We start from the raw sequence: 12,904 nt of genomic DNA, 5'->3' as shown, positions 1-12,904 counted from the left end.
TTCTTTTCTTTTCTTTCTTTCGACTGAGAGAGTATGGGCAGAGGGAGTGGGAGAGAGAGAATCTTAAAGCAGGCTCCACAGTCAACCTGACACGGGGCTCAATCTCACAACTGAAAACATGACCTGAGCCGAAATCAAGAGTTGGACACTTAACCAACCAACTGACCCACCCAGGTGCCCCTGTCTGTTCATTTTCTTAATGGTGTATTTGGATGAGAAGATTTCCATTTTGATGAAGTCTAATTGACCAATTATTTTTATGGCTATTGATTTCTGTGTCCTGAGAAACCTTTGGCTGCCTTCAATCATGAAGCTGTCCTATGTTTTCCTCTAGCAGCTTTCAAATTTTTGCTTTTACCTTTGATCAATCTCTAATTTTTGTGTTTAATCTGAGTCAGGAAATCCGGATTTATTTTTTCCCATCTGGATGTTATTGTTACATCACCATTTGTTGACAAAACTTTCTTTCTCCAATGTATTACTTCAGCATGTTTGTCTAGAATGAAATTACTGTATAAGTTAATAGATATTTTATTATTCTATTTTCTGTTTTGTCTGACTTTACATTCAGTAAGTGGTACTTTTCAAGGAATTTGTCTATTTTATCACATTGTCAAATTTGTTCACATAATGCTGTGCAGAGTATTCCCTTATATTCCTGTTTATGCCTATAGGATCTGTAGTGGTATTTCTTTCCTCTTCATTCCTGATATGATATATGTATTCTCTTTTTCTTGATTAATGAGGGTAGACTTTATTTTCAAAGAACCAACTTTTCACTTTGTTAGTATCTTTATTGTTTGTTTTCTGATGAATTAATTGATTTCTGCTCTTTATTTATTATGTTCTTTCTTTTATTAACTTGGAGTTTCCTTGCTCCTCTTTTTCTAGCTTCCTCAGATAAAACATTAGGTCAGTGATTTTAGACAGTTTTTTTTTTTTAGAATTTTTGTTAATATTAGCATTTAAATTATAAGTCTGTTAAAGGCAGTGTATTCCCCACATTTTGCAATGTTGCATTTTTTTCTTCTATAATTTGGCTTTTGTAAATAATGCTGCAATAAGCATCAGGGTACATGTATACCCTTGAGTTAATGTTTTTAATTAAGTTTTTATTTTAATTCTGGTATAGTTAATATACAGTGTTATATTAGTTTCAGCTGTACAAAATACTGATACAACAATTTCATACATCACCTAGTGCTCATCACAAGTGCACTTCTTAATTCCCATCACCTATTTCTCTCATCCTTCTACACACCTCCTCTTTGGTAACCATCAATATGTTCTCTATAATTAAGAGTCTGTGTCTTGGTTTGTCTCTCTCGCTCTTTTTTTTTCTTTGCTCATTTGTTTTGCATCTTAAATTCCACATATGAGTGAAATTGTATGGTATTTGTCTTTTTCTGACTGACTTATTTTATTTTTTTATTTTTTTTAATTTTATTTTTAATTTTTTTAAATTTACATCCAAATTAGTTAGCATATAGTGCAACGATGATTTCAGGAGTAGATTCCTTAGTGCCCTTTACCCATTTAGCCCATCCCCCCTCCCACAACCCCTCCAGTAACCCTCTGTTTGTTCTCCATGTTTATGAGTCTCTTATGTTTTGTCCCCCTCCCTGTTTTTATATTATTGTTGTTTCCCTTCCCTTATGTTCATCTGTTTTGTCTCTTAAAGTCCTCATATGAATGAGGTCATATGATTTTTGTCTTTCGCTGACTGACTCATTTCACTTAGCATAATACCCTCCAGTTCCATCCACATAGTTGCAAATGGCAAGATTCCATTCTTTTTGGTTGCCGAGTAATACTCCATTGTATATATACACCACATCTTCTTTGTCCATTCATCCATCGATGGACATTTGGGCTCTTTCCATACTTTGGCTATTGTTAATAGTGCTGCTATAAACATGGGGGTGCATGTGTCCCTTCGAAACAGCACACCTGTATCCCGTGGATAATTGCCTAGTAGTGCAATTGCTGGGTCATAGGGTAGTTCTGTTTTTAGTTTTTTGAGGAACCTCCATACTTTTTTCCAGAGTGGCTGCACCAGCTTGCACTCCCACCAACAATGCAAAAGAGCTCTTTCTCTGCATCCTTGACAACATCTGTTGTTGCTTGAGTTGTTAATGTTAGCCATTCTGACAGGTGTAAGATGGTATCTCATTGTGGTTTTGATTTGTATTTCCCTGATGATGAGTGATGTTGAGCATTTTTTCATGTGTCAGTTGACCATCTGGATGTCTTCTTTGGAGAAGTGCCTATTCATGTCTTTTGCCCATTTCTTCACTGGATTATTTGTTTTTTGGGTGTTGAGTTTGAAAGTTCTTTATAGATTTTGGATACTAACCCTTTATCTGAGATGTCATTTGCAAATATCTTCTCCCATTCTGTCAGTTGCCTTTTAGTTTTGTTGATTGTTTCCTTCGCTGTGCAGAAACTTTGTTTTGATGAGGTCCCAGTAATTCATTTTTGCTTTTGTTTCCCCTGCTTCCGGAGACGTGTTGAATAAGAAGTTGCTACAGGTGAGGTCAAAGTGTTTTTTGCCTGCTTTTTCCTCGAGGATTTTAATGGCTTCCTGTCTTACATTGAGGTCTTTCATCCATTGTGAGTTTATTTTTGTGTATGGTAGAAGAAGGTGGTCCAGGTTCATTCTTCTGCATGTCGTTGTCCAGTTTTCCCAGCACCACTTGCTGAAGAGACTGTCTTTATTCCATTGGATATTCTTTCCTGCTTTGTCAAAGATTAGTTGGCCATACATTGTGGGTCCATTTCTGGGTTCTCTATTCTGTTCCATTGATCTGAGTGTCTGTTCTTGTGCCAGTACCATACCATCTTGATGGTTACAGCTTTGTAGTATAGCTTGAAGTCTGGGATTGTGATGCCTCCTGCTTTGGTTTTCTTTTTCAAGATTGCTTTGGCTATTCAGGGTCTTTTCTGGTTCCGTAGACATTTTAGGATTATTTGTTCTAGCTCTGTGAAGAATGCTGGTGTTATTTTGATAGGGATTGCTTTGAATATGTAGATTGCTTTGGGTAGTATCGACATTTTAACAATATTTGTTCTTCCTATCCAGGAGCATGGAATCTTTTTCCATTTTTTTGTGTCTTCTTTGATTTCTTTCATAAGCTTTCTATAGTTTTCAGTGTATAGATTTTTCACCTCTTTGGTTAGATTTATTCCTAGGTATTTTATGGTTTTTGGTGCAATTGTAAATGGGATCGATTCCTTGATTTCTTTTTCTGTTGCTTCATTGTTGGTGTATAGGAATGCAACTGATTTCTGTGTGTTGATTTTATATCCTGCAACTTTGCTGAATTCAGGAATCAATTCTAGCAGTATTTTGGTGGAATCTTTTGGGTTTTCCATATAGAGTATCATTTGACTGACTTATTTAGCTTAGCATTGTACTCTAGCTCCATCCCTATTGTTGCAAATGGCAAGAATTCATTCTTTTTCATGGCTGAGTAATGTTCCTTTATTTATATATGTACACCACATCTTCTTTATCCATTCATCTATCAGTGGACACTGGTCTGCTTCCATAATTTGGCTATTGTAAATAATGCTGCTATAAACATAAAGGTACATATATCCCTTTAAATTAGTATTTTTTGTATTTTGGGGGTAGATACCCAGTAGTGTGATTACTGGATCATAGGGTAGTTCCATTTTTAACTTTTTGAGGCACGTCCATACTGGTTTCCACAGTGGCTACACCAGTTTGCATTCCCAACGACAGTGCAAGAAGGTTCCTTTTTCTCCGCATCTTCACCAACACCTGTTGTTTCTTGTGTTTTTGATGTTAGCCATCTGACAGGTGTGAGGTAGTTTTGGTTTACATCTCATTGTAGTTCTGGTTTACATTTCCCCAATGATGAATGATGATGAGCACCTTTCAAGTGTCTGTTGGCCATCTGGATGTCTTCTTTGTATAAATTTCTTTTCATGTCTCCTGCCCATTTTTTAATTGGATTATTTGGCTTTTTGGTGTTGACATGTGTAAGTTCTTCATATATTTTGGATACTAACCCTTTATCAGATAAGTCATTTGCAAATATCTTCTCCCGTTTAGGTTGCCTTTTAGTTTTGTTGATTATTTCCTTTACTGTACAGAATGCTTTTATTTTGATGTAGTCCCAATAGCTTATTTTTGCTTTTATTTCCCTTGCCTCAGGAGACATATCTAGGAAAATGTTGCTATGGCTTATGTGAGAGAAATAAATGCCTGTGCTCTTTTCTAGGATTTTCATGGTTTCAAGTCTTACATTTAGGTTTATAATTCATTTTGAATTTATTTTTGTGTATAGTGTAAGAAAGTGGTCTAGTTTCATTCTTTTGCATGCAGTTGTCCAGTTTTCCCAACTGAAATTTATTGAAGAGACTGTCTTTCCTCCTTTTTCAAAGATTAATTGACCATATAATTATGGGTTTATTTCTGGTTTTTCTAATCTGTTCCATTGATCTATGTGTCTGTTTTTGCATTAGTACCATACTATTTTGATACTGTAGCTATGTAATATAACTTGAAGGCTGGAATTGTGATATCTGAAGCTTTGCTTTTCTTTTTCAAGATTGCTTTGGCTATTCAAGGTCTTTTGTGGTTCCATACAAATTTTAGGATCATTTGTTCTAGTTCTGTGAAATGTTGCATTTTAAAAATCATTCTTTAGAAGATTTTTAATTGTGCTTTTGATTTCTTCTTTGATCTTTAGAAGTCTATTTTTAAATTTTTGTATATTTAAGATTTTTATAGATCTCTTATTTTATTGGTTTCTAACTAAATTCCATTCTGGTCAGAGAAAATTCTTTATGTGATTTCAGTGTTGTTGTTGTTGTTTTACATTTATTGCAGTTTATTTTATCATTCAGCAGCATATGGTTCTATCTTGTGAATTTCTGTGTCACATGCCATTGAAATGAGCATACGGTATAATACATTTTTGGGGGGTCTTAGCTGTTCTATAAGTTGCTGAGAGAGGGTTGTTAAATTTTTCAATGAATTCTGTCAGCTTTACATTTGGTTTTTGAATCTCTGTTATTTATGATATTCATATTCATGATTGTTATGGCTGTATGTTGAATTAACCCTTTTATCATTACAAAATGCCCTGCTTTATCTTAGGTAATATTCTGTGTCTTGAATTTTCTTCATCTAATGATGAAAACACTCTTCACTTCTTATGCTTAATATTAGTAATAATAAAGGCACTCTTGCCTTCTTATGCTTAATGTTAGCATGGTATATATTTTTCTATTCATTTACTTTCAGTCTATCTGTTTAAAAATCCTTTTTCATAGACAGCGTAGTTGGCACTTACTTTTTAAAGTTCATTTTGCAAACTGTCTTTTAATTGGAGGATACAGTCCATTAACATTTAATATAATTATTGATATGGTTGGATATGTGTCTACCATTTTATTTTATTTTGTATTTTCTATTTTTTGCTTTTTGCCTTTATCAATTAATTTGATATATTTCAGAATTGCATTTTAATTTTCCTTTTGACTTTTTATTTATGCCTCTTTACATGACGTTTTAGCAGAGTTTCTAGTAATTTCAATATAGAAACTTAACTTTTCACAGTCTATTTAGAATTAATATTATGCCATTTTGTATTATGTCAAATAGATTCATTTATCCACTCCTGTCCTTTGTAGTATAGGTTGTCTTACACCTACATATATTATAAAGTTATATAGTATTATCAAGTTGGAATATTAGGAGACTTCAGATTATTTAAGTATTATCCTGATTTCAGGATAATAGATGAAGTAGTTTTCCCATGATTCCTTTATTTAGAAGAATATTTGTAATTCAGGTCAAAGGAGTTTAGACAATATAATTGATCAGATTCTTAAGTGATCTCATCAGTCATTTGGATTTTGTATACACATTACCACTCACCTCCCAAAACCCTGTACTTTCTAGTTTCCGTAACACCGATCTCTCTCAGAAGCTGAAGTGATATAAAAATTTTGATTATGTATATCAGAACCAGGGTTTTCCTTGGATTCATATTTTTTTTTAAAAATGCCTTTTTTCTGGAACACCAGATCATCTTCTATTTAAAATGAGTCAACAGGACAAGGCAAAGCTTGATAATAGATAACAGTAAGATAGAAGTATAATAGAGTTGTTCACCTCACTTTACTTTCTTTGCCTTATGTTGCCCTTTTTTTTTTTTTTAATTTTAGGGAGAGAGAGAGAAAGAGTGTGAGTGGGGGAGAGGGGCAGAGGTAGAGAGAGAGAGAGAATCCCAAGCAGGCCCCATGCTCAGTTTGGAGCCTGATGTGGGGCTCAGTGCAATGACCCTGGGATCCTGACCTGAGCCAAAATCAAGAATTGGACACTCATTGGACTGAGCCACCCAGACACCTCCTTTTCTTTTTAATTTATATGTGTTCCCTTTTTTGGAAGGCACTGCCAGAAGCCATGTACTAGTAATTTTATCTTTAAAAAGAGAAATATGTTCATGGTTGAGTGGGGTGGTTTTGCCTTGTCTGTTCCTTTAAGCCCAGCCTCTGTATGTTCCCTCCCTACAGAATAACAAGCAGGGCACTAATTTAGGAAGCTTTACATGAAGTGACCTTAAAATTCTGCCTTTGCAAATCCTTTATGTCCAATGTATGAAATTTGTTCCTTGTTCATGCAATTAGTGTAGCTTTGGAAGTGTAGGAATTAAGTTGCAGAAATGAAAAAATACCTTTTGTGTTGCTGTTCCTTAGTATCTACATGTTGAAACTTAAGGTAAAGTGATAAAAAAAAAAATTCAGAAAATCTTTCTGAACATGTTTGACCCATTTTGAGAGAATTCTCCCATTATCTGAAAGAAAATGGCAAAATTTGGAATTTTAGCCTTTCAAGTAGTTATTATTCTTTGCTGTTAGCTAAATGTATATTACAAATAGCTTCTTTTTTTTTTTTTTTTTTTTTTTTTGGTTGTATATAGTGATTAACTGGTAGTTGACATCATTTTTTCCTAATTGTATCTGTAATTTTCTGGGAAAACTCAAATCAAACAAGATCTTTGTCCAAAATTGGAATTGGGATGATAGAAGACTCTCTGTGAGAGTCTACTTATTGCAAACATTACCTGGATTAATGATTTCTGTTCACTTCTTTTTTTTTTTTTTTTTTTTTATTTTTTTTATTTTTGGGACAGAGAGAGACAGAGCATGAACGGGGGAGGGGCAGAGAGAGAGGGAGACACAGAATCGGAAACAGCCTCCAGGCTCCGAGCCATCAGCCCAGAGCCTGACGCGGGGCTCGAACTCACGACCGTGAGATCGTGACCTGGCTGAAGTCAGACGCTCAACCGACTGCGCCACCCAGGCGCCCCGTCTGTTCACTTCTTAATCACCCACCCTCTAATGTATATTTCCCTTAAGTCTTCTTCCAAGACCTATGGAATTTACCCATTATGTGAATTTCCAAAACAAAAATGAAATTTTTTAGAGAAAGCCTTAATTTGATTCTTGAGAATTAATTTTTAGTTCCAGTCATGTGTATTATAGAAAACAAAAGAAAATTAGTGTTTGTTTTGCTCCATAGCTTTTTAAATATCACTTTTGCTTTCTCTTTTGAAAACGTATCTTGAGTTTTAATTTTTTTTAAACAGTCTTCAAGGAATTGGCCATTATCAGAGCTCAAGACTGATAACATGAGGATGTAATTTCTCAGTGGCTTACGAGAAAATTATTTAGCTCTTGTTTATTTCCCATTGGGATGGGGGGAGAAGTGAAAAGTACTGTTTATTAGCCTCATGAAAATCTTGTGTTTTTAGCCCCCTAGAGAAAGCAAGAAATCAAACTAATGTTTCAAATATTTTACTTCATTCAACCTGGGATAATACACACATTGTGTAGTCCACATTTTTTTAACCACAGTATATTTTTACTTGGCTTCTTTTAGGATGCAGTAAGAGGTTATAAAAAAGGAATTTCTGTTGGTAACTGAGGAGAGAGATATTCCTCTTTGCCCAACTATTCTATGTCATTTATCACTAGTGACTTAATTTCCCAGCATCAGTGTTTACTTTTTATACTTAAAAATTAAATAAATTGGGTCTGATAAAGGGCAATTTTCAGTATAGATTACAGATAATTATTATAAATTATCTTGGGGTCAGATTTTAACCAGCTTATTCCCAAGTTGTTTTCTTTATTTGGGGTCCTTTAAAACTTGAAAGAAAGATGTCTAGTATATGAATGTTTTTTCTCCACATTTTATTAAAAATATAATATAATTTTTGGCATTATTTTCACCACACTCCCTATTTTGTTTTCACTTTGAAGTAGTAAAGTTCCTAATAAAAGTTCCTGATAAAATAAGCTTTTTAAGAGGCCTTTCTAAAACAAATATGCTTTGGCCTTTCTCAGGGCAGGTAAATTAAAAGGTTCAGTTGCTATAGTTGAGGAGGAAAGAGAAGCTACTTAGTGCTGACTCTTCAACGTCTTTCACTTACTTCTTTAACTTTATCAGCTTTTTCTTCAACTTGAAATGTTGGTTTTTTGAAAAGTAGGGTCAATGACAACTGAGAAATTTGAGTGTCAAATCAGAACCACTTAATTCTGATTTTCTTCTCCTGACTTAATAATATCTGTTTAATTCCAAATACTTGAACAGAAATATTTAGATATAAACAAGCTTCACCCATTCTTTAAGTGACTGCCTTTTCCTCCATTTCTGCCCCCTAAGAAATGCAACAAATTCTTATCTAAAGTAATCTTTCACTGTTACAGTACTTTTTTAGCACTAGCAAATTTGTTAAAAGGAGAAAACATCAGAAGTTTTTATTTTTGTTAACTTAGCTACCACTCCTATGTGTCTGTACATGAGATAAAATTCTTTAGGAAATATTGAAAGTTGAGAATAAACTAAATATATCAATGGTGCTTAATAGTCTTGGCTGTCAAGGATCTACTGCTTGCATACTGTCCTTACTATATATTAGGTTGCAGAATAAACATGTTTATCAATAAGTTATGCAGGTTACTATAGATAGGGATTTTTTGTTAGTTATCTAGGTATAGATTTGTAGATTTCTGATACTGTTTTCATTTTTAAGTGAAAGATGGCATAATTATGAGGAAAATACAGAACGTTGCAAGACTCTTAGTGCCTTATCCTAATGCTGAAGCAGAGCCTTTTATTTCAAATTTTTCATTTCAGTTACTACAATAAGAATGATTATGTTTTTTTTTTTTTCTTTTTTCCTAGATTCATCCTCTGGATGTCTAAAGGCCTCAACTCATCTGGGTGCAATAGATGTTTACGTCAGCCAACTAGGGAAAGTGGAGTTAAAATCTCATGAAGGTTAGCCAAGTGGAATGTTTTATTTTGACATATGGTGTACAGAAGGTTTTATGTAACATCTAGGAAACAGATGGTCAGATTATCTGTATTGACATCGTGAGCTCAAGAAGATTTCTTCTGATAGAACTTGATTTAAAGATTGACTGGAGGGGGTACTGGCTGGCTCAGTCAGTGGAGCATGTGACTCTTGATCTCAGGGTTGTGAGTTCTAGCCCTACGTTGGATATAGAAATTGCTTAAAAATAAAATCTCTAAAAAGAAAAAAAAATCAAGACTGATTTGAAACAGATGGCCATAAATACTATCATTCCCTTTGTAGTGCAAACAAAAATGTTACAATAGGGGCACCTGGTTGGATCAGTTGGTTGAGCGTCTGACTTCAGCTCAGGTCATGATCTTGCAGTTGACAAGTTTGAGCCCCACGTCAGGCTCTGTGCTGACAGCTCAGAGCCTGGAGCCCGCTTCGGATTCTGTGTCTCCCTCTCTCTCTGCCTCTCCCCTGCTCATGCTCTCTCTCTCTGTCTCAAAAATAAAGATAAACATTAAAAAAAAATTTTTTTTTAATGTTACAATATATTGACTGTTACTGTGGAATTGTTAGTGTTTGGGTTTTTCAATTTGGTTTTATGTCTGAAATAGAATATCCTTTTGAGTGAAAATGCTCCCATACATTCTTTTGGAAGCTTTTCTACCCTCATGTAAGAGGACCTTCTTGAAGAGAAGAATTTCTCTAGAGAAATCTTTGCAAAGTATGATCCCAAAATAAAGGTATCACCAGGAAGTTCCTCTAACGTGATTGTTGACTTAGTATTAAGACTAGTATGACATGTCTCTTTATATATATATCTGTTACAAATAACTTTTCTAAGAATCCAAGTATTTCATTAAAAATACATTTTTTAGTCACGTGAAGACTGAATACAAGTCTTTGTGTACATGGTGCCAAGTGGCTCAGATACTTGGAATAGCTTGCCCATAGGGGCTGAAGTGGCCTGGGTACAGAAAGTTCAGAAACATAGCTCTGTTTATTATTTGTTTGTTTGCTTTTGTTTGTTTTTGTTTTTTGTTTTAAAGTTTCATTTATTTATTTTGAGAGAGAGAGAACAAGCAGCAGAGGGGCAGAGAGAGGGAGAGAGAATCCCAAGCAGGCTCTACACCATCAGTGTGGAGCCTGATGCAGGGCTGGATCTCATGAACCTTGAGATAATGACCTGATCCAAAATCAAGAGTCAGATGCTTAGCTGACTGAGCCCAGCTGCCCTGAAAAACATAGCTCTGTTTAAAAATTGTTTTAAGTAGGGGCGCCTGGGTGATTCAGTCAGTTAAACATCCAGCTTGGGCTCAGGTCATGATCTTGTGGTTCATGAGTTCAAGCCCTGCATTGGCTGCCCAGGCAGCTCAGAGCCTGGAGCCTACTTCAGATTTTGTGTCTCCCTCTCTCTCTGCCCCTCCCCTGATCATGCACTGTCTGTCTGTCTGTCTCTCACTCTCTCTCTCTGTCTCTCTAAAAAGTAATTAAACATTTAAAAAAAATTTTTTTTAATAAAGTCTAGAAGATATTGCATATTGGCCAGAACAGAGCTATATGTATAACAAGGAAAATACTTCCTTACAGAAACCGGTTATTCCTGATGTTAGCAATATTTTTGGTCATGTTGGTTTAATACTTTTTTGTGCAACAAGGCTCTCTTTTCAGAGTGTCAAAATAAAACTACAAACACAGAGGCCTGAAACAGAAGGTTTTTTGCTGACACACAGGTGTGATTTGATTTTGCAAGATCACATTTTTTTTTCCTTTAAAATAGGATAATATTGTGTTTTCTCTAAATTTCTGAGATCTTCAGTAATGCCATTCAGGGTATTTTGTAAGTGCTATAAAAGTCATATAGGGGCGCCTGGGTGACTCAGTCAGTTAAGCGTCCGACTTCAGCTCAGGTCATGATATCATGGTCCGGGAGTTCGAGTCCCGCGTCAGGCTCTGTGCTGTCAGCACAGAGCCTGGAGCCTGCTTCAGATTCTGTGTCCCCCTCTCTCTCTGCCCCTCCCCTGCTTATGCTCTGTCTCTCTCTGTCTCAAAAATAAATAAAAACATTAAAAAAAAATTTTTTAAGTCATATAATGCATTCTCTTATTATGAAGGCCCAAAGAGAAAAATGTAAACCATTGCTAATTTAATGTAACTAGTAACAGAGTAAAAACAGAGTTTTGAATAAGTAGCTCTTATATGAAAGTTATTTCCTGTTTTGTATATGGATGGGCAAAAAGATAAAATAAACAAAAACATTGTTAATCTTCACTTAAAATACTCTTGAGCATTATTTGGAATGTTATTCCAGTAACCTATTGAAATAGCGTATGATATAACAAAATTTGATTAGGATTATAACTTCGTGTTTTTTCCTATTGGAAATGGCATGAAGCTTAAAGATAACTGGAAACAAAAATTTCTGTCAGGTCTTTTAATTACACTTGGGAACAGTAACTTTAGAGTAATGGAAAATTATTCAGGATTCTGTTGCTTAATGGTTAGTAAAGACACCTAGAATCCTTTCCAACTCTGCTGCTATCTTGCTGTAGGGTTGGGGAGCCAACCCCTTGAGTCTCTTAGATGTTCTTCATTTTGCCACGCGAAAAAGAATGTTGCATGCTTGTTTTTTCTTCCTATGAGTTAACATGATGACCTTATTAATTCTTTCAAAGAGGCCATGTTTAATAGGCTTAAGAGTCAGACCTGCATCTCAGTACTTACTTTTCCATTTAAAATTTGTCCTTGATAAAACCACTGTTCTTAATATAGTATGTCTTCAGTAAATGGTACAATTAGTATTAGTTCACCTTTTAATTTTAAAAAATGGTATTGAGGGGTACATGGGTGGCTTAGTTGGTTAAGCATCCGAGTCTTGATCACAGCTCAGGTCTCAATCTCAGGGTCATGAGTTCAAGCCCCGAGCTGGCTTAAACTTTATTTAAGTAGGCTCCACGACCAGTGTGGGTTGATGTCAGTAACCATCAAAATAGTTTATGAAGTGAAGGAGGTTGAAGATATAGCAAGAGTTCTCTTTTCTAAACAATATAGTGTTAAAGATGGGAGATTTGGAAAATTTTTCAAGTCATGAGAATTCTTTCACAGACAGTAATGGAGTTTTGGTAGTGATGATTTTTGTTTTTAAGAATGTGGAGAAAGATAAGGATAGAGCTAGTTGCATTGCTTAACAATTGTTTTAATTTTTTAAGAAATTATGTTCATATATTTATTTTTTGAGGGAGAGAGAGAGAGCATGAGCAAGCAGGGGAGGGATAGAGAGAGAGGAAAAGAAAAATCCCAAGCAGGCTCTGTTCTGTCAGTTCAGAGCCCATTGTGGTCCTCTAACTCATGAACTGTGAGATCATGACCTGAGCTGAAACTAAGAGTCAGATGCTTAACCAACTGAGCCACCCAGGCGCCCCTATTTTGCTTAACATTTTTAAAGCTCTCACATATTTAACATCGCTTTTTCATTTAAAAACAGAAAAAAGTGTTCATAAAATTACCACATTTGATTTGTTTAGAGCTAAAAAGTCCTAGAAAAAGGTTTTAAA

At 35.0% G+C, this 12,904-nt stretch overlaps 1 protein-coding gene across 3 annotated transcripts in view; it reads left to right on the top strand.

The window, feature by feature from the left end:
- Positions 1-12,904, top strand: part of FAM185A (family with sequence similarity 185 member A) — a 90,355-nt gene that overhangs the window by 43,021 nt on the left and 34,430 nt on the right. For all 3 annotated transcript variants that reach the window (XR_006196569.1, XM_042916201.1, XM_042916193.1), the window contains exon 6: positions 9,230-9,325. Coding sequence is in view for 2 of the 3 variants with exons in the window: in XM_042916201.1 (XP_042772135.1) it covers positions 9,230-9,325 (96 nt within the window). In the remaining variant the exon portion in view is untranslated. The remainder of the gene's footprint in view (positions 1-9,229; positions 9,326-12,904) is intronic.

The sequence above is a fragment of the Panthera leo genome, chromosome A2, assembly GCF_018350215.1.
Source record: "Panthera leo isolate Ple1 chromosome A2, P.leo_Ple1_pat1.1, whole genome shotgun sequence".
Taxonomy (NCBI): domain Eukaryota; kingdom Metazoa; phylum Chordata; class Mammalia; order Carnivora; family Felidae; genus Panthera; species Panthera leo.
Note: the sequence above shows the minus strand (reverse complement) of the source record. Positions and strands in the feature narration are given on the sequence as shown.